This window comes from Pleurodeles waltl, chromosome 12 (assembly GCF_031143425.1).
Source record: "Pleurodeles waltl isolate 20211129_DDA chromosome 12, aPleWal1.hap1.20221129, whole genome shotgun sequence".
Classification (NCBI taxonomy): Eukaryota; Metazoa; Chordata; class Amphibia; order Caudata; family Salamandridae; genus Pleurodeles; species Pleurodeles waltl.
Window position 1 is genome coordinate 684,284,934 of NC_090451.1, and position 27,554 is coordinate 684,312,487.

At 45.9% G+C, this 27,554-nt stretch overlaps 1 protein-coding gene across 1 annotated transcript in view; it reads left to right on the top strand.

Annotated features, from left to right (window-relative positions):
• The window catches only part of DNAH2 (dynein axonemal heavy chain 2), a 1,666,550-nt gene that overhangs the window by 1,394,650 nt on the left and 244,346 nt on the right, over positions 1 to 27,554 (top strand). The window contains exons 71-72 of the mRNA XM_069218683.1: positions 952 to 1,100; positions 3,237 to 3,370. Of these exons, the coding sequence (XP_069074784.1) occupies positions 952 to 1,100; positions 3,237 to 3,370 (283 nt within the window). The remainder of the gene's footprint in view (positions 1 to 951; positions 1,101 to 3,236; positions 3,371 to 27,554) is intronic.

Genomic DNA, 27,554 nt, shown 5'->3' on the forward strand with positions numbered 1-27,554 from the left:
CATGCACGCATACAAAAACAGACACCCACACACACAACACTCCCACACACGCACACACCACCCCCACCCCTCTTTCCTGTCAGAGAACCCGACTTAACAGCTTGCAGGGGGTCCTCCTGCAGGAGATAGGACGCAGCATTGCTGCCAGCAGCAGCGTCCACCAGCAAAACACCGCCAGGCCGTACCATGGCTCATGATACGGTCGGCGGTGTTTTGCTGGCAGCAGCTGCCATGATCGTCGACGGTATTCCACCAGCCTTCTGGCGGAATTCCATGCAGGTGGGCAGTGGTAGCCACGGCAACAGTATGTTGGCAGCCGTCGCCGTGGCGATAGGCGGCAGTTACCGCCAAAGTCATAATGAGGGCCATAGCCCTTAAAGTTCTTATTAACATACTAATCTGCCACTCTGCCTGACCAACAAACCCTGTGTGGTGTTAAATGGCATTGTTGGGATTTACAGCAGTCTCTTATTCTCCAAGGTTAATACATCTACATAAAATGATTTAGAGAAAGTAACTGCTTTGGTGTACTGAGGACTCCCCTTACACTGTATACAGTAAATAAAAGATATCTGTAATTTCTTGCCACTTTCAATGCCATTTGTGTCCTTTATTGAATGTATCAATGTGCCCTCCATTTGCTTTCACCTATACTCCTTTAGATGCCCCATTGTGTCTTGCTTCTTACTCTTACTGTATTGGTCATCTGCACTCTGGTGTTTTGCACTAAGAGTTTGGTCTATGTTCTTGCTCTAGTCAAGCTCTGTATCACCTAACAGCAGCTATTTATACCAAAATAACACTTGTCCTGCTTTAGCTTGCACAAGTTATGTGAAATGTGGACATTTCAAGTGGGTCTCATAATTAGTGTTTGTCTTTGCATCTATTGTCATTTATATTTTGTTATTTGTCCCAGGGTGAAGTTTTGATTCTTTTCCATTTTTTATACAGCTGGACGGCTGCAAATAAAGATTGGCGACAAGGAAATTGCGTACAATCCTGCTTTCCGTTTCTATATTACTACCAAATTGTCCAATCCACATTATACCCCTGAGGCTTCGTCCAAAACCACCATTGTCAACTTTGCTGTCAAGGAACAGGTAAGTTAATTTTCCTCATTGTACGTTAGAGTACAACATGATGGCCACGTGGAGGAATGCTACTATGACATGCTAATCTAATTAGCTTTGAAGAGACTTCTCTTGAAATAAACATATGATGCAAAAAAAGAGACTTGTTGCAGATGTAGTCCCTTTTAAAAAAAACGAAGTGAGAAGAAGTGCGGTTGGTATCAGATAATTGTAGTAGATAAAAAGCTAATGATTATGAGGCCTAACACCAATGAATAGAAAAGATGTGAACTTATTCTCTGGTCCAAGAATGGCTCATGTAAAGTTTCCCCCGGGCTTTTGAAACTACTAATTGCCTTGCTTTCTAATACACAGTGTACTCGAGAGTACTAATTACAGCAGACAAAGTTTTGACCGCATCAACTGAAACACAATATGGATTAAAACAATGGTCTCAATTGGCCAGCTTCTGTTTTGTACCTACATGATTTTCCACAAACGTTTAGTGCATAAGAAAGACTACCCCTCCCCCCCCAGGCTCCACTCCAGTCCACACTTGAAGATATGCTGATGATACAATCACTTTCTATCTCACTGAGATTAGAGTTCAGTGTGATTGAGATATTAACTGATGTATTCTTAATAGCACCTCAGTGGTTTCTAAGTATAAAATAATGATTTTTACAAAGCACCAGAAATGCATCTCTTTTTGTTAAAGGACTGAATTATTAGAAAGGCTATCTTATTATGTATATTTAAGCTTTTTTTTCACTTAGAATCTGCCCAATAGTCTCCGTATTGAAAACTTAACTAGAAGGCTCTACTGGACTGCGGGGCACTCATGCCTATAACAGATCTGTGAACAATTGCATTTTTTCCTTCTTTTAAGGGCTTATAATATTAAGTTGCATACTATGCATTTATATATGATTAAACATATAGATGTTGTGCCTTTCTCCTTGTTCAGTAAAATAGAGGATAATGTATTGAAAAGCTTATGTTCCTTGAAATAAATTGTACTGGTGGAAGCCTTTCAGCTAGAATTTAGCTTAGTGAATAAACTATTTGAACGCCTTAGGGACAATAATATTCTGGATGTGCTAAACACATCTTGGTTCCAATAATTCCTTACAAACTTTAGTTAAGGAGAAGCTAGCATTGAACACCAGTAGTGATCAGAAATTCATGTACAATTTCAACATATCAGTTTGTCCCTGTTTGATGTTCAAAGCTGATTTACAAAATGTCAAATGAAAGTGGATATGAAGAATAGGATTACAAAACACTGTTTAAAAGCAAACATTTTACATTGCTATAGGCTGACATTGTACAGAACAGGAACAATATGCAATGTTAAAAGAGCTTTAGATTTATATAGCAATGCTGCTGAATCACAAAGTACAGAGGTTCACGTTTTTATTGTGAACAAGGGGGCTTCCCCTTCAATCAGTTGTTAGTGAATTTGCAAGTCTAGGCCATAAAGAAGCGATTCAGGATCTAAATCTTGCTATTATTTTGATGGATATTGTTAAAAAATGTTGTTTTAAAGCTTCTACAACCAGTGTTCACTAGCAACAGCATCACAAGCGCTATAGGAGCATTATCATATATTATGGTCCATATGAACCTTCTTATTGTTACCACCTTTTTTAACTTTGACTAAAGTATTTTTAAAATTGTATGGAAATTGTAATTTTAAATAGCTTTTAAATATTATCTTTCTTGTATGTTTAAATGTTTTGTTGCTATCCTTGGAGTCTTGAAGCACATAAACTGAAACTGTGTAAACTAAACAAGTTATGGTTGTTAGATCATAATAGAATTCGGGTATTGAATCAGAGCACTGCTGGCCAAAAGGAATGGATAATCTCAAAGATGTGATTGACAGTCCTTTCTCCATCATGGGATTGTCACTAAATTTATGAATAGTAATATTTCTGCCTTTGTGTGGGATCACAGATCACTAATATTTTTAATCATATTAAATTGCCTCATTTACCTGTTTTATATATTTGCAGATTTCCAATGAAAACCTAAAAATGACAGAAGCTTCACAGGCTGGCTTTGAAATTTTAGTGTTCCTCTTTTGTTTTGTAAATAAGTTAAGTGGAAGAAAACTGTGCAGGTATATTCATAGCTACGCTTCACTCCCTTCTTCCTTTTCAGGGCTTGGAGGCTCAACTGCTGGGAATTGTGGTGCGGAAAGAACGCCCTGAGCTAGAAGAACAAAAGGATTCACTGGTTATTAACATTGCAGCTGGCAAGCGAAAACTACAGGAGCTTGAGGATGAGATCCTCAGGTATGGAAGAGATATGTTGAAGTACTGGCAATACACAATATATCTGATAGAGAATGCTAACCAAAGATTCCTTACCTTAGAATATTCCCCAGGTGTCAGACTGGACCCTGAAATTGGCATGGTCTGTGCTGGAAGTGACATGCGCAGTGCCTATTTAGGTGCCATCCCAGCATGCTGACTTCAATTCCTTCTAATCCTTGCCATCAGCGCAGAACTAGATTGAGCTCCCCTCAGTCACTTTATGACTGAATTCTTTAAACGTTTTGTCGACGACTGGTGTGACTCTTTCTAATTTTTTAGAAGATGTGCTTGAAGAAACCCACCGGGTTCAAGTCTTTTGGAGCCTGTCGACGGATCCCCACTTGGTGTATTTGTGGTGCTTGTAGGGGGACTATGACTGCGCCTTGTGTGGAGTGCAGGACCATAAACCCCCAAGGCCATCCACGAGCAGGCCATGAAGCTCCTGGCCGCTCGCCATGTAACTCTGCACTGCTCCAGGGCTCAGTCATGTGGCAGGTCTCAGGCCACTCCTGGAGTCGCTTGCGTTCATCCTCGTGGCGCTCCGGACTTAATCAGATAAATCCCATAAGTCCAAGAAGATGAAGCACTCTTTACTTCTCCGCATCACTCCCATTTTTCGAATGGTGCAAGAGAACAACACCACAAGTCCTGACCTTGCTTTCAGGTGGTTCCTGTGCAGCCAGCATCAGAAACTGGGTCTTCTCTGCGCTTCCCTGAATTTCCAGGGATGGAAGCAACCCCTCCACACCCCAACTCTAAGAGATTTATGAGGCCATGAGCCTTATTTTTGGACAGCCAAACGCCTATGGCTCCCTATCGGGTCCTATGGGTTCGAAAGATTCTTCAACTGGGGCTATGCCGAGGGGTCTGCCCTCGGTGTCAGTCGACCCTTCAGGATCCATTGGCAAATCCAGATCGGCCTCGGCAGTGGCTTTGAGCCTTCCTCTGGAAACTGTTTCAGTGCTGTGGTTCTTGGCGCTGCTGGCACCCTTTGGTGGTGCCAAGCCCATTGTGATTCTCAACTCAGATACGAAGCCTGACCGGCATCGCATTACATTGGTTCCGGTACCAACCAGGCCCACACAGCCTGAATTGGAGATGGAGCCCCATTTCACTGAAGTGCTCACTGTGAAACATGAATGGAGGGGATCTGAGGATCCCTATTCCTACCCTGAACCCCTAGCAGAGCCCATGGCTGAAGACAAATGGTATGAAGACCTGGTTGATGCCAGTGGTCTGGACTCTTCACCAGACACCAGACTCCTCTCTCCTCCCACACTGGCTACGGAGGAAGGAGCTTCTTTTGATAGGTTGGTCCGGAGGGTGGCTGAGTTCCTGGACCTAATGTTGCCCACAGAACAAGTGAAGACCGGTGTCTTGACAGAGGTGCTTCATCCAGGGGTATCCCCTTCAGAAACCTTACTACCCTTCAACACAGCTCTCACTGATGTCTTGCTCAGGGCCTGGGCCACGTCCTGAACAGCCCCCCCCCTTCCCTCCCCACCTGTTCATGGGATCATTGCTCACCATCATCGCTTACCTGGGGACCCAACCTTTGTCTCCCAACACCCAACCCCAGAAAGCCTGGTGGTCCAGGCCTCAACTTCCCGGACCAACTTACCAGATCCACTTACCAAATCAATCCCAGAGCATTCACTACTACGCCACCACTAAGAGAATTTTCTTTTCCACCAGCCTGGCACTGGGGTAATCGAGCAGTGCATGCTTACTAGGCCCTTATTCCCATACTGTGTGCGCAACCGTTTCCCATGGTTCTGGATGAGACCCGGACCATACTCTTCGAAGCTATTGCTGACAGGTGATGGGCAGCAAAGTTCATGATCAGATGTGAAAGATTTGGCATGCTAACCGTGGCTTAGAGCTTCTTTGCCCTAGGGACTGGATGGAAGATTTTATCTTGCAGGACACCTATTTCCACATTGTCGTCCTGCCTTCCTACAGGTGCTACCTGCGCTTCACAGTAGATCACAAGAATGATCAGTTCGCTGTGCTACCTTTTGGCCTTACTAGTGCCTCTAGGGTGTTCCCCAAGGTGATGGTGGTTGTTGCAGCACATCAGTGAAGGTAAGGGGCTCCAGTCTTCCTCTACCTTAATGATTGGCTGTTAAAGGTGGACTCGCCTCAAGCGGTCATACCCACCTCCAGACTATGACGTAGTTCTTGCGCTCGCTAGTGTTCACTATCATTGTGCCAAAGCCACCCCTGACTCCTTCTCAGACTCTCCCTTTCATCAGATTGTTCTGGATACAGTGCAGTTTCAGGCATATTCCCCGGAACAGCGAGTCCAGGATATTTAGGCTATGATACTAATGTTTTAGTCTCTATCCTGGATTTTGGTGAGACTAACACACTACTTGGCCTCATCGCCCCCTGCATCCTGTTGGTAAAACATGCTGGTTGGCATATGCAGGCTCTGCAGTGGGACATGAAGACCAGTGGGCACAGCAACAGGGAAATATCTCCGACCTGATCCATATATCGAAAGGGACTGCAGAAAACCTGTAGTGGTGGCTCATGAACTGCAATTGGGTCAGCAGCAGACCTGTCTCTCTTCTCCACCCAGAACTTACAGTGGAGACAGATGTGCCACTCCTGGGTTGGGGTGGCAACCTGGGAAAGGCGGAGATTAGAGGACTCTGGTCTCTGGCAGAGTCCCACCTTCATATCAACCTGTTGGAACTGAGAGTGATCCAACTAGCAGTGAAAGCCTTTCTTCCTTCCATCAAAGAAAAGCTGGTTCAGGTGCTCACTGGCAACACCACCACTATGTGATGCTGCAACAAACAAAGTAGGGTGGAACCTTGGACCCTATGCCAAGAGGCTCTGTGTCTCTGGACATGGCTGGAATGGCAGGACATTTTCCTGGTGTTTCAACATGTGGCGGGGGTCTTTGAATGCCAGAGGTGGCAAACACATCTGTCAATGCCTAGCAGATCACAAATGGTGTCTCCATCTGGAGGTGGTGCAAGTTATTTTCCAAGACTGGGGAGAACCTTGATTATATCTATTCCCCAAAGCCGAGAATGCGTAATGTTGGCACTTATGCTCGCTGGAGTTTCCAAGGTGGCTCTCGGTTGAATACCTATTTTAGCTAGCGTCGAGTTAAGTACTCCTATACGCCTTCCTGCCAAAACCATTCCTGTACAAAGTTCTCAAGAAGATCAAGAACAACAAGGCCCAAGTCATTCTAGTGGCTCCGGACAGGGCACAAGGAGTACATTATCCTGAACTCTTGAGCATGAGCATCTCTCCACCATTCAGGTTGCCCCTTCAAATGGATCTTCTGTTCAAGCAAAAGGGGAAGGTACTGCACCTGAAACTGTCCACTCTCCGCCTGAAAACCCTGCTTTTCTGAAATTTTGCCTTTCCTTTTTGATTCTGCTGGAGCGCTGAGACACTCCTTCCAGTGTCAATCGTATGTGCTAAATTAAATCTTTTAACATAACATGTCTTTGGTATGTTTACTAAGGTAAGGAATATGTTACTAGAAATCTATCAGATCAACAGGTTACTTACCTTCAGTAATGCTTTATCTGGTAGAGACTGTACGTAGCCACAGATTCCTTACTGACCATCCCATCCTACCCGTTCTGCATACTGTCTTACCACATGAAAGAGATCCTTCAGGACCTCACTCTGGCACACTAGTCATTCCCCTTCAGCTTTGCTCCCTGCTTCTGATGCAAAAAAACAGTCAAGAACTAAAGACAGTTGTCTGGGGTGGAGCCTTATAGGCAATGCGGATGATGCCAACATCGCCATGCGGGGCCCGACGACACCACCTACCAGCACAGAAGCCGATTGCTAAATAACTCCGGATCCAGTCTGACACCCAGGAAATATTCTATGGCGGTGGTTTCCATCCTGTGTTCAGGGGACCCCTGGGGATCCGTGAAGCCTCCTCAGGGTCTGGGACGCTTAGAAAATTAAATGATCTTAACAGATTAATAAAGTGTATATGAATAAAGTGGCTAAATATGCAATTTAAAATTTTAAGACAAATTGTAAATGTCAAATATTTTGAAATTGGAGGCTAAAAATTAAATTAGTATCCTCAGATTGATACGTGGGAGCAATGCAGGTGCATCAAACAAAATATAGTATGGACGATGTGTGGCTTCAGTTAAATTTAGAAAAGCTCCAACCTTCCTATTAAAAATTATTCTTTTTAATTTATATTTATTTGCAAATTAAATAAAATGTGTTTTCATTTGTGTATGTGTTCAATGAATGCTTGTTTCTGTATTTTTTGTGTATTGTTTTTCGTTTCAATTCATCAACAATGTTTAGTCCGGTGTCCCCAACTTCCAGTAATGACTCTGTAGGAGTCCCCTGAATCCAATAATGATTCAGTGGGGATCCCCAGGTTCCAGTAATGATGAAGTAGCGGTCCACAGAAGTCAAAAGGTTGGTAACCACTGTTCAAAGGTAAGGAAACTATGACTAGATAGAGTCTCTACCAAAGGTAAGTAACTAGTCCTTTTAAGTGTAGACCTTCTGTTATGGGGGAGACAGGGCCCACCTTTGGTCGAGGACTGGCAATCCATGGTGTTTTTAACTCTGAGATCCTCAGGTGTGGGACAGATATGGCCGAGCAACTGGTGAAGCAATATCAATCCTCAATATTTCCTAGTCTGAGATGTATGGGAGAGAGTGGGCCATGCTATTGTCCAAGCATTGGTAATTCATGTGTTTCCAAGTCTAGAACCCAGTGGTACAGAAGGGATTGGCCTACATGCCTGTAAGGGACTGGAAATCCCTCGTATTTTTAAGTTTGAGATGCCAAGGTACGGGAGAGTTAGATACTTTTCTCTGCAATCCTTAGCTACAGGAGAGACAGATCCAAGCAACTGGAGCACTGATAATCCATGGTGCATTTAAGTCTGAGATGCTCCGATATGAGAGAGATAGGGCCACATGACTGGTGCAGCATTGCAAGCTATTGTACCTATATGTCTTAGATCCTGAAGTCACCCGAGTTCACAAAGGGATGATAGATGTGCCTAGATCCTTTATGAAATGGAGTGCAGAAAACCTAGGACAGAAACATGAGAGTAAAAGACCAAGCTGCGGACAAATTGATATTTACATTGTTAGGACAGAAAGAGGAATGCACAGGGTAGGTGGGTCCAGTTTTCCTCAACAAATTAAATGTGTTTGCAGTTAACTTTAGATCAAACAGTGCAGTGGTAACCCACGTTTTCTACTTTAGAAAGCAATTCCTGGACTTTCTAATTGACAAACCTGCTATTGGTGATTTTCTTTTGATGGATGCTTTCTTCATGCAGATCACTTCATGTCCTCATCCTTTGTCCTTCATGGCACAGTACTGGTAAATGCAGTGTCCTCTTATGAGTAATTAAGGGTCGAAGGCAGAAACAGTGGCCATAATATCCTGAAGAAATCTCCTGTGGTACCACACTGCACTGCTGGGTACTTTCGGAACTATCACACCCCAACATTTGTGTATAGAGTTCTATTTCAGGGAATCCTCGTCAATACTCATAAGCACTTCATTGTCCTGCCTACTTGTGAGATTCCAGAGCAATATGTGTATATGTTCTTACTGAAAAAATGAAGGTTAAAGTGACATTATAGTTAGGGATTGCGTTAGGAGTTGAAATAGCATCTTACTTTACATTTAAAAAAAATCCTTTGAAGTTAACTGGAAACACCAAAGGTTAAAAGGATGTTATATTTAGGAGAATATATCAGTTAAACATAATGTTTTAAATTAACAAAGCCACTGAAATTCACCAGTTATTGTTATCTCAAGTAACTATAACTCTCCCCCTGCCATGCAGTGTTGTCATCAATTATGTAATTTCAGATGTTGCAGTGATGTTATCAAGGATTTCGTAGAACATGTAGTGTGATGCACTATGTGAGGTAATTAGCAGTGCATTCCAAGGGAGACAGTTTTAGTTAACTTAGCTTTTATTTCTGCTCCCGCCTTGCAAAAGCAAATAACTGTTTGTTGCCCTGGAGAGTGCTGGCAGGGAATTAGATTTGTATTCTCGGCCTGCTCTCCCAGGCAGGGACCAAGTCAGTGTCCCGGGGAATAGAGTTCCCGGGACACTGACAATCTTCAGGCCCCAGCGTATGTGGTCCCCAAGCTATCCTGTGGCTTGGGTAGGGTGGCACAGATTTCCTCTGAAAAATAAGCACATTTTCTCTGGGGGTTGGGTTCCCTGGAGCTGTACGTTCACCCTCCCCATAAAAATAACTGCTGTGGGAAGAATGCGTTCTCCTGGGCCTTTAAATGGCTCAAGTAGGCAACATATAACCCCCCCTCCCCCCCCACAACACCCCACCCTTCCTGCCCCCACATGCCCTGGCCACCACAAGGTGCATTTATTTGAAAAGGATGGGACCCCGTTTTTTTAAAAAACTTTACATTTACCTTATGCTTTTGGCCCCGGGTAGGGTCTTAGAGGGACCTCTCCACTGGCCAAGGTGGTCAGGGAACCCCTACATTTCAACCCTATGGTTTTTTTATAACTTTTTTTTAGGATGCTGGGCAGAGTCCCCAAATCCATAAATGGTTGCTGTAACATCTTTATTGATATCATGGTAGCCAATCAGATCTTATCTTTAGATCTGTTGGGTCCAGAGATCCTCTAACTTTCTGCCAAATATTGTTTAAATTCTGTTCAGCTGTTTTTGCAGTGTAGCTGTTCTATTTTCCTATTGAAAATTGCATGGGGAAAAAGCATTTTTGGGACCCCCCCCCTTTTCCTTGGTCTCCTCTTAACAGATCTTTCTGAAACTTTCTAGGAAGGAGCTGAAGTAGGTGAGACATTTTTTGAAAGTTTAATGCAAATTTGTCAAACAAAAGTTATAAGCAAGCCAAAAAATCCACTTCCTACAGAAATGTAGTTCTAACTATAGCTAACCATTGACGACTGTGTGTTATTGTGTTTTATATATTTATTTATTTATATATTTACATATATATATATATTATTTTTTTGCTCCGCTCCAGCCAGCACTACACTGTCCTCTGGAAAAACGAGACACACCAGCAGGATGAGTTTACAAGTTATGACATGCCCACCTTGGTTTCCTACTTTCTGCCAGTAAATTTGTGAACTGATCCTGCTGGTGTGGCTAATTTTTTCCAGAGAACAGTGTAGTGCTGGGTGGAAAGGAGCGATAATTACGGTGGGCCGAACGAGCCCCGGTCCGCAGACTGGGTGTTTTTTAGTGTCCTTTTGGCTGATGTAGATATGAATTAATTAGAGCCTTCTAGCCACAGATTCTATACCTTTGAATTCTCCCCAGCTGTCAGACTGGATCTGAGCAGTACCCTGCGTGCCAGTAGGTGGCATCAATGCGCTCCATGCCTGAAGTGACATCATGGTACCTATATAGACACCACGCAGATGCGCTGGTGTCAGTTCTTACTTTCCAAGCCAGTGCTGATACAGAGAAGTGCTACACCTCAGTCATTTTTTGACTGGACTTTTTCGACATTTTGTCAACAGTTTAGAGGTTTTTCCTCCTGGTGTGTCGAGGGTGTCATCGCGTAAGACTGGTTTTAAGCCCTGTGTGGCTGGTCACTGGCTGATGTCAGTGACAGAGTCACACTTTGTCTACCTGTGGTGTTTAGAGTGCTAACACAACCCAAAAACGTGTTCCGATTGCTGACAATGCACCTGAATGCTTTGAGGGCGTGGTCCCTAAAGCTCATGGCCGCCCGGCAGGCGAGTCTGCACAAGTTGTAGTCCCCGTTGAGGGGAAGGTCCCAGGACCAGTCACGAAGTCCAAAGTCGTCGTCCCATTCCAAGTCCTAGGTAAGTCAAGGCACCAGAAAAAGAGCAAGAAGTCAAAGTGGTCTTCGATGACTTCTCGTCTATCAGCCAATGCGACGAAGGAGCATCGGCATTCTAGGCCTCGTTCCTCAGAACCCGCACCTCAGCCTACTTTGCACCTCCCCGACTTTCATGGTCTCGGAGTGATCCCTGCCTAACCTAAGGAGTTTTATGAGGCCATGCGCCTCATTTTTGGGCAGTCCGACTCTGTTGGCATGGCTTCGGGCCCCACACGGTCAGAAGGGACCCCTTCGAGTTCCGCACCAGCGGTTTAGACCCTGGTGCTGATGGACACCTAAAGATCAAGTCCTGATCCGAGCCGGCGCAGGTCATACCATCTCAACCCTTCCCGCCACCGGTCCCAATGCAATGCTCCCAGCACCCACTGTCGATGCCATTCCTATAGTCACCTCCAGCATGGATCTGGATGGGCGTCGCCAATGTGACTCCAATGCAGACAGAAGTCTTGCCTCCTAGATCAGAGCCTGAGACCTGTTCATTTAGGCTAGGCCTCGGGGAAGGAGAATCTGGGTGAAGCCAGTGGACTGGATGCTTCTCCTGATACTGGTATGCTTTTTCCCCCTACCGTGCCTACGGAGAAGGGAGCTTTCTACGTAGTATTGTTGTGGAAGGCAGCTGTAGTCCTGGATCTTCAGCTACCCTCAGTGGCAGAGAAGACTATTCTCTTGACAGAGGTGCTGCAACCCAAAGTCTCTACATCGTACCTCTTCTCCAGCTCAAGATGCCCTCACAGATGTCCTTTTGGGTACCTAGTCCAAACCCAACACAGGGACTCCTGTGAATAGGACAATTGCCGTCCACCATTGCCCCACACCTGGGGACCAAACCTTCCTCATGCAGCTCCCTACTTCTGGGAGCTTGTTGTTAAAAGCCTCGACTTCCCAAGGCGCTTTCCCTACAACTCCCCCGGATCTGGAATCCAAGAGGCTGGGCTTATTTGGGAAGAAGATGTTTTCTTCCGCCAGCCTGGCATGGTGGTCTACGAACACTGCATGCCTTTTGGACTGTTATTCAGACACTCTCTCTATGGGACACGGTTGTGCAAGTGCTGCCACAGGGTCTTGAGGAGGCCCAGACTGCCCTCTGCCATGCTGTTATCAATGGGAGGGATGCAGCAAAGTTCACAATTCATTGCAGAGTTGACACAACTGATTTGCCAAGCAGAGCAGTTCCCACAACAGTGGCCCTGAGGTGCCACGCCTGGCTGAGGACGTCTTTTTTTGGTGGGCATGTCCATGCTTCCCTTATGGACATGCCCTTCAATGGCACCCTTCTCTTTGGCGACAAGGCACATTAGGAGCTGGAGCCCTTCAAGGACTCTCAGGCTACAGCCCGGTCCTTGAGACTCAAGGCAGCACCATGGCATCCCCAATCTACTGTTTGCTCCTTTTGTGGCTATGGAAGGGGCTTCCAGATGCTCCAATTCATGCCCAGCCCCTGTGCTGCACATGCTTCCCAGCCTGTGTGTGGACGAGGGGGCAGTACCCACAGACCTCGTAGGTCAAGTGGCCAGCGGTCTGGACAGTCCCCCACCCGCCAACTACAGAAGCCTTCAAACCCTTCTAGTTAGTCCCATGGGCTCCCAGTTGATGACAGGATTCTCTATCACCTACCCCACTGCAGTCCATAATATCAGACGGGTGGGTTTTGCAGATTGTCTGAAGGGGCTACCGTTTCCCTCCCCTTCGAGCCAACCGCCCAAGCCACCATCTCATGACCAGCTGATGGAGGATCATCTGTGCCTTCTCTGCGAGGAGGTTGCGGTTCTCTTGGCCAAGGGAGCCATAGAGAGGGTTCTGGTGCCAGAGGTAGGCTGTGGTTGCCAATCCTGCTACTTTCTGGTTCTTTACAATGACAAAGATCTTCGCCCTAAACTAGATCTACGAGCCCTCATTCTTTTCCTCAAGAAGGAGAAATTCAAAATGCTCATGTTGGCTCAGTGTGAGACAATGCCTCTTTTGTCATAGCCAGCCCCCACTATTTGCCTGTTATTTGATGTAGTCTCAAAGTTGTTGGTGCCCAGGGCCCCTGCTAACCAGGTTACATGGGCCAGATATTTTTTCCTAAAACTGTTGTGAAGCATTGGCATAATTTGCAACACCTTTAGCTGCCAATGAAAGTCCCTAGTAAATGGTACTTAGGTACCCATGTCCTGGGGTACTATGGGTAGTTCCCCGAGGGCAGCAGCACATGTTGTGCCATCCTCGAAGGCCATGCATCTAGAAACAACCAGCACTGCCATTGCAGGCTGAGTGTTCTGATGCAAACCTAAAAGACAAACTCGACATAGCACACAGCCTGTATGCCCTGTCCACTACACACTGCATGCACTATAGGTAAGTCACCCCTCTGGCAGGCCTTCCAGCCCTGAGGCAAGGTGCACTATATTGGATGTGTGGGCATAGATGCATTAGCAATTTGCCCCTACTGTGTCCTTGCCAAACCTGGGACATAGTAAGTGAACAGAGCCGCCATTTTAATACATGCGCTGGACACTGCTCAGTACGAGTTTCACAGCTACGTAATGGCTACTATGAGCCCTGGATTGTTTGGTATCAAACAACTCAGAATGATGAATCCAAACTGATACCAGTATTGGATTTATTACAAAATGTACCCAGGGTTCAACTTAGAGGTACCCCCTGCAAAAGCTAACAACCTGGTATGGTTGCTGGCCAATCACACCAGCCTGCCACCACCAGACAAAATTCTGAGCCCCTTGGGTGAGAGATCCTGCTCTCTGGGACTCAGAACAAAGCGCTTCCTGGGTGGGAGTGATAACAACCCCCCTCAGAAATTTTCGCTGCCCTGCTAACGAGCTTCAAAGGGCTTACCACCCTTGAAACTCGACCCCTGGCCTGCTGCTAGCAGCAGATGGCTGTCCCTGTTGCATTCCCTTACTTTTGGCGGGAGCAACGGCAGGAAACCAGACAAAGGACAGGAGGAGTGGTCAGTCCTGGCTTGCACCCCCCTCCCCCCAAGGTGTTGCATGCAAGGTAACCCCTCCATTTTATTTGACTCCATCTTGCATGGAAGAAAATTGCCAATCAGGTGTAGGGAAGTGACCTCTACCCACAGGAAGTTGTCACTTAGTGGGTGTAGCCACCCTAAGTTAGATGACCCATTGGTCACTACTAAGTACTCCTCTATACGCCCACAAAATACAGTATTTAGTGGGCATCCTTAGACCAAGAGATTCAGATTCCAAGGACAAAACAAGACTGCAACAAAGAAGACCCAAGGCTCGAGAACAGAAGTCCTGCTGCACCAAGAAAAGGCGCCAAACCCAATTGCTGCTGAGGGGTTGCTTGGATGTTGGAAGGACTCTACAAATCCACCTCCACTTTTCGAAAATTGACAAAGATCTCCCTTCAGAGGGAAGGCATCACTCTACTGCAAAAAGGAACCTAAGACCCTGTGATGGCCCCTTCACTGACTGACTGCTGACTAAGGAACCGGACACCGCAGCTAAACCAAACTCTACCCGAAGGACAGTAAATTTCAGACTGTAAAAGGACCAGGAGGAAGCCCCAGTTCAGGGACTTCAGGTGTCACGACTCACGTGCTGCTGGCGCCTGGAAACCGCAGATCTAGTGGCATAGGTCTTGAGGGTTCGGCTTTGGCCCAGAAAGGGGCGACTCTTTCTAGTAGCCACGGTGCTGCAGGCAGTGGAAACGCCAAGAACAGACCGTGTCCTTTAGAATTAGTGCCAGAGGGAAAAAACCCCAATAAAGGGGAAAAAACCTCCAAAAAATGGATTCCTGAAACGAAAACAAAACCAGGAATCAAACAGGAACAATATGCAGGTAAATGCAAAATTGAAAAGATTCAGAACCGAAGGCTAAGAATCAGGAGCGAAGACACAATCTGAGCAGAAAGTGATGCAGCGCAAGGAAAGGGAGAAAACAGAGCCCTTATATACCAAGAAACAGGAAGTGACCAACAGGAAGTAAAAAGACACCATTTTAGATAGGGAAAAAGTACATAGGATAGAATAGAACAGGAACCATAGAAAATAGGGACCAAGGAATGCTGGGAAGAAAAAGGTAACATGGGAAGGGGGAAAGACATAAAGAAAGGACAGAAAATGCCTCGAAAAAGTAAAGAAGAAAAAGAAGAAGAAGAAAGAAAAAGAAACAGGTAAGGAGGGGTCAGGGGAGAACAGGGACACCACAGAAGGCAGAGCGAGGCCCAAAATAATATCTGGGGCCTCGCGCTGTACAAAGAAGAGTCGGGGAGCGCCGCGTCCTGAGAACGCGCTGCGCGGCGCAACAGTAGGTCCCCCCCCCGAAGGTCCAGGTTTCAAGGGAAACAAACGATGAAAATGAGAAATCAAAAGAGGGGCGTGAACAGAAGAAGCATCTTCCCAAGAGCATTCACTAAGAGGATAACCCTTCCAGTGAATCAAATACTGAAGACGCCGGTGAAAAAGGCGAGAGTCTCAAATTTCTTGAACCTCATATTCAGGGACATCATTCACCAACACAGGAGGAGGACAAGGAAACTGACGAGAGAAAGGATCAGGGACATAAGGTTTGAGTTGGGATACATGAAAGACCGGATGAATTTTCCAAGTATGAGGCAAGCGAAGACGAACAGTGACAGGATTGAGCAACTGAAGAATACGAAAAGGCCCATAATAGCGAGGCGTGAACTTATTCAGAGAAAGACGAGAGGGCAAGAATTTAGAAGAAAGCCAGACTTTATCCTGAGGGTGATAATCAGGAGTGGGTCCACGTTTCTTATCAGCGATCTTCTTCATATACCTCTTAGTGTGCAATAAATTAGATCTAATGAGCTTATGGAGTTGCAGGAGACGTTTGGAAAAAGATGTAATGGCAGGCAGAGGAGAGGTAGATTGAGGAGCAGTAGGAAAAGAGGTCGGATGATAGCCATAGGAACAGAAAAAGGGAGTGACCTTGGAGGCACTATGGACAGAATTGTTGTAGGAATATTCAGCAATAGGAAGATAAGCGTTCCAGTTGCTTTGGGTGGAATTACAAAAACAACGAAGGTATTGTTCTAGTCCTTGATTCAAACGCTCAGTTTGTCCATTGGTCTGAGGATGGAAACCGGATGATAGTGCTATATTGATATTCAGTGTCTTGCAAAAATGTTTCCAAAACCGGGAAATATACTGGGGACCCCTGTCAGACACAATGGTATGTGGAAGTCCATGGAGACGGAAAATATGGTCGATAAATATCTGGCTCAATTCTTGGGATGTTGGTAATTTCTTTAGAGCAGTAAAGTGGGCCATCTTAGTGAAAGAATCAACAGTGACCATGATAACCTGGTTTCCAGCTGATGGCGGAAGTGAACACATAAAGTCAGTGGAAATAGTATGCCATGGCGTTGGTGGAACTGGCAAAGGCTGTAGTAATCCTGCAGGTCTGCTACGGGGAATCTTGACTTGGGCACATATGGGACAAGCCTGAACATATCTTTCGACATCTGATTTCCAGGTAGGCCACCAGAAAGAACGCGAAAGAAGTTCTTGTGTGGCCTTAATACCTCTATGTCCAGCAACCGGTGAATCATGGCACATCTGTAATGCTTTGTCTCGCACTCTGTTAGTAGGGAGGAATAACAGCTTCTGATGAAAAAAGAATCCTTCTTTCTTGCATAAAAAGGTTCTTAATTTCTCTATTTCGCTATTAGACAGGCTGGAATACTCCAGTTGTACCTCATCCAGAAAAGATTGAGCAACTCCAATGATCTTACTAGGCTCCAGTAGAAACTGAGATGGGGAAGGAGTACAATCTGGATAGCGTCGAGACAGAGCATCAGCCAGAATGTTTTGAGATCCAGGAATATAGGTGATGTAAAAGTCATACTGACTAAAGAAAAAGGCCCAACGCGCCTGGCGACTATTTTGGCACACAAAATTACGTAGACATTGCAGATTACGGTGATCTGTTCTCGCCTCGAAAGGCTCCTTGGATCCCATCAGAAACTGTCTCCATTCGATGCAGGCTGTCTTCAGAGCTAACAACTCTCTTTCTAGTACAGAGTAATGTTGTTCAGCTGAAGAGAGAATATGGGACAAATAGAAAACAGGATGTTCAAGACCATCATCTTCTTGAAGTTGAAGCAAGACTGCTCCAATAGCTTTTTCGGAAGCATCGGTAACTACGATAAACTGTTTATTGGTATCTGGATGTCTCAAGATGGGAGCTTGAGTGAATGCCTTCTTTAATTCTTGAAAAGCTGTTTCAGCCGCCTTGGTCCAGACAAACCCCTGTTTTAGATTTTCCTTCTTTAAGGTATGGGTTATATGGCTGGTCTGTTTAGCAAAGTCTTGAATGAACTGTCGGTAAAAATTTGCTAATCCTAGGAAACATTGTGTTTCTTTGATAGAAGAGGGAGAAGGCCACTCTAGAATTGCTTGTACCTTTTCTAGGTCCATAGCTATGCCGGTGGAACTTAAATGATAACCCAGATATTTGACTTCCGTCTTATCGAACTCACACTTTTCGGGTTTACAGAATAATTGATGTGCTCGGAGTCTGTGAAGGACTTGTTTCACATGAGAAGAATGGAGTTCGGGGTGTCTGGAAAAAATAAGGATGTCGTCTAAGTAGATTACGAGTGTCTGGTTCAAGAGATCGGAAAATATTGAGTCCTTAAACCTTTGAAATATAGCAGGAGCGTTCGTAAGACCAAAGGGCATGACTTTATATTCAAAATGACCGAACGGTGTCCTGAATGCTGTTTTCCACTCGTCTCCTTCTTTTATACGTAAAAGGTGGTAAGCTCCCCGAAGATCCAACTTGGTAAAACGTTGAGCCCCTCTGACTGCCTCTAAAATATCCCTAATGAGAGGCAAAGGATAACGATCCTTTATAGTTATCTTGTTTAGGCCTCGAAAGTCTATGCAAGGACGAAGATCTTTGGTCTTCTTAGGTACAAAAAAGAGAGGAGCCCCTGCTGGAGAAGATGATGGAACAATGAGACCACCCTGTACATTTTCCTCCAGATACTCCTTAAGAACTTCCTTTTCAGGTTCCGTGAGAGAATACATCCTCCCAAAGGGAACGACTGTTCCAGGTTCCAAAGGAATAGCACAATCGTACTCTCGATGTGGAGGTAATACAGGTCTGGATGGTTTTTGAAACACGTCTTGGAACTCTAAATAATGTTCAGGAACCCCTTGGACAGTGTTGATGGAATACTCCGTAGTACTCTTCATAGGTGTTAATCTGTTTGGTGACCAATATTTATCGGAAGCAAAGCAATTTTCTTGACAAAACTGTGAGGATAAAGAAATTGTCCGGGTTACCCAGTTCACATATGGGTTATGTCTAGTAAACCATGGAATTCCGAGAATAATGGTATGGTTGGGAGATGAAATGAGATCAAAAGAGAGGTGTTCTTGATGATTACCAAACTGTAAATTTAACATCAAGGTCGTAATATCGACTAGACCTGAGGATATTAAAGATCCATCCACGGTGTGTACTTGTTCAGGAATGTCTTTGGGTTGAGTGGGAATTTGCAGATTAGTGGCCCATGTCTTATCCATGTATATACCACTAGCACCACAATCCAATAATGCCATAGTTCTTTCTTGGTGGCCATCAGGTAGTTGTAATATGACTGGTAACACGAACAAGTAAGTTGTATTGTCGTTGAATGAGCTGATAGAAGGTATAGCCGATGATCCCGTCCCCTCCCTTCTTACAGAGGACGGGAGGTGACGTTTCCCAAGGGTCTAGGTGGACGTACAGGACATGTACGAAGCAGGTGACCAGCAGAACCACAGTAGAGGCACAATCCCTTCTTCCGTCTGTCTTCCTTCTCACTAGCAGAGATTGGCCCTCGAGCAGTATCCACTTGCATGGGTTCCCCTTCTATATCTTTAGCAGGAGGACGAGATTCCTCAGGATGAGGTGGATACATCCGTGAAGAGCTTGGCTGAGACGCTCCTCTACTCCTTCTCTTCTCCATTCGTCGTTCTTGAAGACGATACTCGATGGAAAGTGCTTGATCCATGAGGCCACGAAGATCTTCAACTCTGATGGAATGTACTAATTCATCCTTAATTTCTTCCTTAAGTCCTCTGCGAAACAAAGTTACCAGGGTACGCTCTACCCAAGTGGTCTCTGCCGCTAATTGACGGAAACGTGTAATATATCGGAGGACATCCTGGGAACCTTGCTGGATATCACATAATGCTTCCTCTGCCGAGGCTTCCAATCCTGGACGACTAAACATTTGTTTGAAGCGGGTCACGAAGGCAGAATAGTCCGACAATACTGGATCGTTGGATGACACCATCGGGGTTGCCCAGGCCAAGGCAGGACCGGATAATGCACTAATAAGATATCCCACCTTTGTCCTGTCATGAGAGAATTGGCTAGGTCTGAAGGCGAAGTAAACCGTTAATGCATCCAGGAATTCACGCAGTTTAGTTGATTCACCAGAGAAGCGAGGCGTTGAGGCGGAGATAGTCGGAACATCGCCACTGCGGAGGGCCAAAGCCTGTCGTAAGACCGCATTCTCGTTGCGCAATTGTTGCAATTCCTGAGCTTGTTGTTGAATAGTAGTCAAAAAAGATGAATCAGGATCTGCAGCCGCCGCCACTGTGTCATCCATAGTATCAGAAGATGTCGGAATGGTTTGGCGCTGCATTCTGTCACGACTCACGTGCTGCTGGCGCCTGGAAACCGCAGATCTAGTGGCGTAGGTCTTGAGGGTTCGGCTTTGGCCCAGAAAGGGGCGACTCTTTCTAGTAGCCACGGTGCTGCAGGCAGTGGAAACGCCAAGAACAGACCGTGTCCTTTAGAATTAGTGCCAGAGGGAAAAGACCCCAATAAAGGGGAAAAAATCTCCAAAAAATGGATTCCTGAAACGAAAACAAAACCAGGAATCAAACAGGAACAATATGCAGGTAAATGCAAAATTGAAAAGATTCAGAACCGAAGGCTAAGAATCAGGAGCGAAGACACAATCTGAGCAGAAAGTGATGCAGCGCAAGGAAAGGGAGAAAACAGAGCCCTTATATACCAAGAAACAGGAAGTGACCAACAGGAAGTAAAAAGACACCCTTTTAGATAGGGAAAAAGTACATAGGATAGAATAGAACAGGAACCATAGAAAATAGGGACCAAGGAATGCTGGGAAGAAAAAGTTAACATGGGAAGGGGGAAAGACATAAAGAAAGGACAGAAAATGCCTCGAAAAAGTAAAGAAGAAAAAGAAGAAGAAGAAAGAAAAAGAAACAGGTAAGGAGGGGTCAGGGGAGAACAGGGACACCACAGAAGGCAGAGCGAGGCCCAAAATAATATCTGGGGCCTCGCGCTGTACAAAGAAGACTCGGGGCGCGCCGCTTCCTGAGAACGCACTGCGCGGCGCGAGCCGAATGCTCGGCTCGCGCCGCACCACGCGGCGCAACATCAGGAACCACCAGGACCTCCCACCAGAGTGCCCCTGCTGATCTTCAATTGACCCTCAAAGTGACCTACATCCTGCTTCCAAGGGCACCTTTGCATACATCTCCTGGCTCGCCAATTCGCTCTGCACCCAGCCGCCCTGTGCCTGTGGCCTGCACCGAAGATGCAGCTGTTCCCTAAGTGTCCCCCGCCCTTTGCGACCTCGACAGCCCAAGGGGACCCACAGACTTAGCTTTAAGCCCACCTATGCAGTGTTTTTTCAAGTGGTCCCCCTCATTGGCCTGGCACTAGCTCAAAAATCCTTCTGCGGTTGCTCCCGCTATAATTGGGAGCCACCTGAACTTCACCAGCTGGTCCATAGTGCCCAGAGACGACCTTGACATACCTGCAAAAGGAGGCATTGGTAAACACATTGCCTGATTTTATATATATTTTTTAAGTACTTCTCCATTGATTCCTATGGTGTGTAATTACGCACAAAAAGCTAAACTTCACAAATTCATAACTTAAAAAGTACTTACCTGATTTAGATGATCTTTACACACTGAGCCCAAGAACCTTCTTTATCAAACATTATTCCCAGATAGGAAAATGTTGAAGTAATGTCGATCGTTCCACCTTGCATGATAATATCACGGATCTTAATTGGTTTTCCAACACATTTCATTATAAAAGTTTTAGAGCGGTTGACATTAAGGCCCAAATCTGCCATATATGTTACGCAAGTTGTTAGAAGTCTTTGAAGGGCTAGCGGGGTCCGGGCCATAAGAACTACGTCATCTGCATAAAGCAAGGCCGGGATCGGACGATGACCTATTTAGGGGAGGTCTTTACATTTACTTATTAATTCTAATTCTAACTTGTTTATATATATTGAAAATAAAAAAGGTGCTAATACGCAACTTTGGCGTACACCTCTTTGTATACCAAAAGATTTAGTACATTCTCTCGTAGGGGATTTCCATGTATAGTCATAAGCACTGAATAGTTCCGCGCGCCTGCGGGGACCCCGGAGCACTGTTGTGTAGTATATTCTTAAGTGCAATCATCAGCTCCTTGACAAAAAAGGTCTGTGAAAAACACTTAAGAATAACAATGTGCAGCCTATGTGAACAACTACACAGACCAAATTGTTAGAAGAAAAAACAGTTGTAGTGTAAATTCACGTTTAAACCTCTATTTATTCTATAAATACATAAATAAATACATTCTCATATTTTATTTACACCTCTCATGAGAATAAAACAATGTAGGGCAGTGTAGCCCATAGGCTGCCATTATACAGAATGAAAATAGAGCTGTGCCTTTAAGAAAGTAAAGTCTTCCTGTTTCCCATCATGCACAGCAAAAGGCAGTTGCCTCAGTTCTTTTTTCCGGCTCCTTTCTGACAGGACCCTGAAGCATTGAGCTCTACCTCACAAAATCATTTTGTGACAGAAATTCATTTAAAATCTTTTGAATTTCATTTTCACTCGACGTTTTTAACATTGAGTGATAATTTTCTGCTTTTTTCTGTTAGATTCTGACAGAATTTTGAGGTTTTTCTACTTCAGAAATGCCTTCACTGTTTGACAAATGTCCTTCTTGTGGCAGAAAAAAGGCCAAAACAGATCCACATCGGGTCTGCATAATTTGCCTTCCATCCAGCCACAAACCGGAGTCGTGTGACATCTGCAAAACCTTCTCCAGAAGGACCCTTCGTGACAGGGAGAAGATCCGACTCCAGGCGAAAGAGGACAGGAGGAAAAGTGGTCATTCTACCACAGAGCGAGGAGAAGGTCAGTCTTCTACCAGGGCTCACACTGGTTCCTCTATAACTCCGACCAGACCGGCTCAAAAACGGCACAGGTCTCCGACGACGTCGAGGGCGTCGACGTCGAGGCAAGGAACGGCGCCAACATGCTCGCCGTCGAGGAGTGGTTCGCCGGCGAGAAAGAGACATCGCTCGCCGTCGACGACGATTTCGCCGTCGAGACGGCGTGGACTTTCGCCGTCGAGATCTGGGTCACCGTCGACACGGCGAGGACGTTCCACGTCAAGGAGATCTGAATCCGGTTCGCCGTCGAAACGGCGAGATCGATCAACGTCGAGGGGTGATCGACGTCGTAGACGTTCACCGTCATCACGGCGACGTCGAGGGTCGTCGTCGAGAGATTCTCAACGGCGAGAAGAATCGACGGCGAAGGGCACTCGCCGTCACCGTACTTCGACGTCGAGGAGTGTGTCGACGTCGAGACAATCAAAAAGACCTAGGAGGGTTTATACAACCTCAGAATCCTCGGCTTCACTCATCCTCCTTCCAGCGTCTCCACAACTCTCTCCTCGACAATCACCATTGCCACAGACGCCGGTAAAACCTACGGCGCCTCTTCCGGCTCCGCCTTCAGAGTCTGTTTTGAGGACTCCAACGCGGTCTGTAAGACGTTCGGGACATTCCTCTAGACGCTCTTCTTCCTCTCGGCACCGTCATGACTCACAGAGATCTCAGCATTCACATCACAGGCGTTCTTCTTCGTCTACACGGGACTACTCTCCAACCCTATCGGACTCACCATCCCCGAGAGTGTCCCCCATAGATGATGTGAATACGTTCCAAGAGGTCTTAGTACGAGGGGCAACCAAGCTGAACATGCCGCTGGCGGTACCTGCCCCATCGACGTCAGTGATCTTCGAGACCTTGCATCACAGGACATCTTCCAGACCTTTGCTTCCACTGGTTCCAGGTCTCCTTGAACCAGCAATGGATATTTTCCTTGCACCGGCCGCAACAAAGTCTGCTCCTTCCAGACTTATTAAAAAATATCGTCCACCAGAACAAGATCCTCTATTCTTGAGGTCGGACCCAGTTCCTGATTCGGTGGTCATAGTAGCGGCAAAGAAACTGCATTCAACCTCACCATCTTCTTCTTCGCCTCCAGATAAAGAGAGCAGAAAGATAGATGCTGCAGGACGAAAAGTATGCTCTACTGCAGCCGTCACGATGAAGGCAGCCAGCGCTACTGCGTTATTAGGGCGGTACGACCGTGCCCTCTGGGACTCTTTAATGCAGTTTGCGGAACATCTTCCTAAGGATAAAAGGGAAGATTTCCTGGAGGTCGTGGGCGAGGGAGCCATGGTGTCTAACCAAATTATAAGTGCTGCAGGTGACTCTTCGGTGCTATCCGCACACAATTATGCACACGGGATAGCGCTCAGAAGGCATGCATGGTTGAGACTTACATCACTCAAACCTGAAGCGCAGCAGAGAATACAAAACCTGCCTTTCTCGGGCTCCACCTTGTTCGGTTCTCATGCCGATGACGAGATGGCTAGAATGAAAGCTGAACTAGATACCTTGAAAGCGGTAGGCATGGAAAGACCGAAAGAACAAAGAAAGGTTTTCCGGCCATATCAACGATGACTTTTCACCCACCGGTATCAGTCGCCACACTGGATGTCTTCGCGCCCCCAGCAGCAGCAACAACAGCAGTATCAAAGGGGTTTCTCTACTCAGCGAAGGTCGACAAGGGGTCGTTCAACACCTCAAACTCAGGCAACTCGACAGGCTCCCACGTCTAAGCCCTAAATCTTTGCTTCCCCCTCCTCCGTTATCCACTCCGGTAGGGGGAAGTATCTCAAATCATCTGGACGAGTGGCTACGCATCACAACAGACGCCTGGGTATTGAATATTGTGAGACATGGTTACGCTCTCAGATTCACCAGTTCTCCACCATCTGTTTCACCCAAAACAGCCAACCGCCATCTCGAAGCTCTACAGTTAGAGGTCAATATCCTATTGCAAAAAAGAGCCATAGAACCCGTTCCCATCAGCCAACAAGGGAAGGGGATTTATTCGAGATATTTCCTTGTACCGAAAAAAGACAAACAAGAGTTTCGTCCCATCTTAGATCTGAGGACAGCAAACAAATGGATTCGCAAAGAAAAATTCAGGATGTTAGCCTTACACCAAATTTATCCACATCTACGTCAGGGCGACTGGCTATGTGCGATAGATCTTTGCGACGCTTACTTTCATATCCCAGTAACCAAGAAACATCGAAAATTCCTAAGGTTCACCGTCGGAAAACGCCATTACCAATTTGCAGTTCTACCTTTCGGCCTAAAATCAGCGCCAATAACTTTTTCCAAATGCATGGCGGTAGTAGCCGCCCACTTGAGGAAACAGCGAATATTCGTCTACCCCTATCTAGACGATTGGCTCATAAAGGCCTCCAGTTGTCTCGAGACACAGCAACATTTTGAATGGACTCTACAACTGCTGCAAAAACTTGGTCTTCAAGTCAATCTCCTGAAATCTACAGCAACACCTGTTCAGAGGTTGCATTACTTAGGGGCCATTGTAGATACCAGGCTAGGAAAGGTGTTTCCTTCGGAGGAACGACGGTTATCGATTCTCCAGAAGTGCAAACAACTGCAGGAAAGACCTCAAGCCACTGCAAGAATAATAGCTTCTCTACTGGGCTCGATGGCGTCTTGTATCCATCTGGTTCCCAATGCTCGCCTCCATATGAGACCATTGCAGGAAAATCTGGAGGATCAGTGGTGTCAACTGAGGGACGATTGGGAGAACAAAGTCCTTCTTTCTCCTCACACCCTACAATCCCTCAAGTGGTGGTGTTTACCCAGCAATCTCTTGGTGGGGATTCCGTTCCAACAACGGCCTCCATCTCAAACCATCGTAACAGATGCGTCACTGATCGGATGGGGGGCGCACATGGAACATCTTCGAGTCCAAGGCGAGTGGTCACAGAGAGAGAGTCTCTATCACATCAACCTGCTGGAACTTCGCGCAGTCCACCTTGCGCTCAAAGCCTTCCTTCCCTCTCTGAGAACGGAAACTCTCCTTCTCCAGACAGACAACGTGGCCATGATGTACTACGTGAACAAACAAGGAGGCACCAGGTCCAGAATTTTATCCAGAGAGGCTCAGACAATCTGGCATTGGCTTCTAGCCAGGAACCTGTCACTAGTGGCAACTCACCTGCCCGGCATCCAGAATGTTCAAGCGGATGCCCTCAGTCGGGTAATGGACGAGAACCACGAATGGGTACTACACGACGACGTCGTTCATTCCATTTTCGCACTCTGGGGTACCCCTTCTACAGACCTATTCGCAACCCCAGAAAACAAAAAATGCCAAAACTTCGCCTCCAGATATTACCATCCAGGGACACTGGGGAATGCCCTGTGGATAAGCTGGTCAGGAGCATTTCTTTACGCCTTTCCACCGCTTCCCCTGATTCCGGCGGTCCTCCAGAAGCTGTCCAATGTTCAGACCAAAATGATCCTAATTGCTCCGGAGTGGCCACGCCAGTGGTCGTTCCCAGACCTTCTTCACCGGTCACTCAAACCACACATCAGGCTACCATATCGTCCGGACCTTCTCACGAAGTTCAGAGGGCAGATATCTCATCCCAACCCCTCATCGTTGAGTTTGGCAGCATGGCTCCTGAGCTAGTGCAATATGGACACTTGAACCTACCTCAGGACTGTATGGAAATTCTGAAGGAAGCAAAGCGCCCTTCCACACGATCAGCCTATGCAAGCAAGTGGAAGAGATTCTGCATTTGGTGTTTACACAACAACATTGACCCGGTTTCCTGTGGGGAACAATCCATCCTGCCATACTTGTTAAGTTTGGCAAAATCGGGCTTACAACTGTCGTCAATAAAAGTTCACTTGGCGGCGATAACGGCATACAGAAAGAGTCCTTCACAAACTTCCTTTTTTCGGATTCCGATTATTAAGGATTTCCTAGAAGGTTTAAAGAAGGTTTTTCCTCCCATTAGAAAGCCTTCTCCTCCATGGGAACTGAACGTTGTCTTATCACGTCTGATGCTGCCGCCATTCGAGCCGATACATAAGGCATCGCTGCAGCATCTCACATGGAAAGCTGCTTTTCTGGTGGCAATCACTTCAGCGCGTAGGGTCAGCGAAATCCAGGCCCTTTGTGCTCAGGAACCCTACACGGTTTTTCATTCTGCGAAAGTGGTAATGAGAACTCATCCAAAATTTTTACCTAAGGTAGTCTCCGACTTCCATGTGAACCAAACAATTTCATTACCGACTTTCTTTCAGAATCCAGCTACCCCTGCTGAGAGAACTCTGCACTCTCTGGATGTAAAGAGAGTCTTGAAATTTTACCTGGACAGGACAAAAAGCTTTCGAAAATCACAACAGCTTTTTATTAACTATGGCCCAATCAGAACAGGTTTGGGCACATCTAAACAATCGTTATCCAGGTGGATTGTTTCATGTATAATGTTATGTTATCAGTTAGCAAACAAATCCCTTGGTGGTAGGCCAAAAGCCCACTCTACCAGAGGGAAAGCAGCTACTGTAGCCTTGATGAGAAATGTCCCTTTGGCAGAAATATGCAAGGCTGCCACTTGGAGGTCGGTCCATACCTTTACTAAGCATTCCTGCCTTGATACAGACGATAGGGCAGATGCTCAGGTTGGGCAGGCTTTGCTCAAGAATTTGTTTGCATGATTCATGCTTTTTCTCAGTATTCTTATATCTACTCCACCGCGGTTATGGGGATGGGCTTGCTACTCTATTCAGTGCTTATGACTATACATGGAAATCCCCTACGAGAGAAGGAATGGTTTCTTACCTGTAACTCCAGTTCTCTCGTAGGGGTATTTCCATGATAGTCATAAGCAACCCTCCCTCCTCCCCGGTGGAGTTGACATAGAACATGAATATTATGGAGGTTGGTACTCCAACAAATGTTTTGTTTTTCTTCATGTCAGGTTAATAGCCTCCAAAAAAGAACTGAGGCAACTGCCTTTTGCTGTGCATGATGGGAAACAGGAAGACTTTACTTTCTTAAAGGCACAGCTCTATTTTCATTCTGTATAATGGCAGCCTATGGGCTACACTGCCCTACATTGTTTTATTCTCATGAG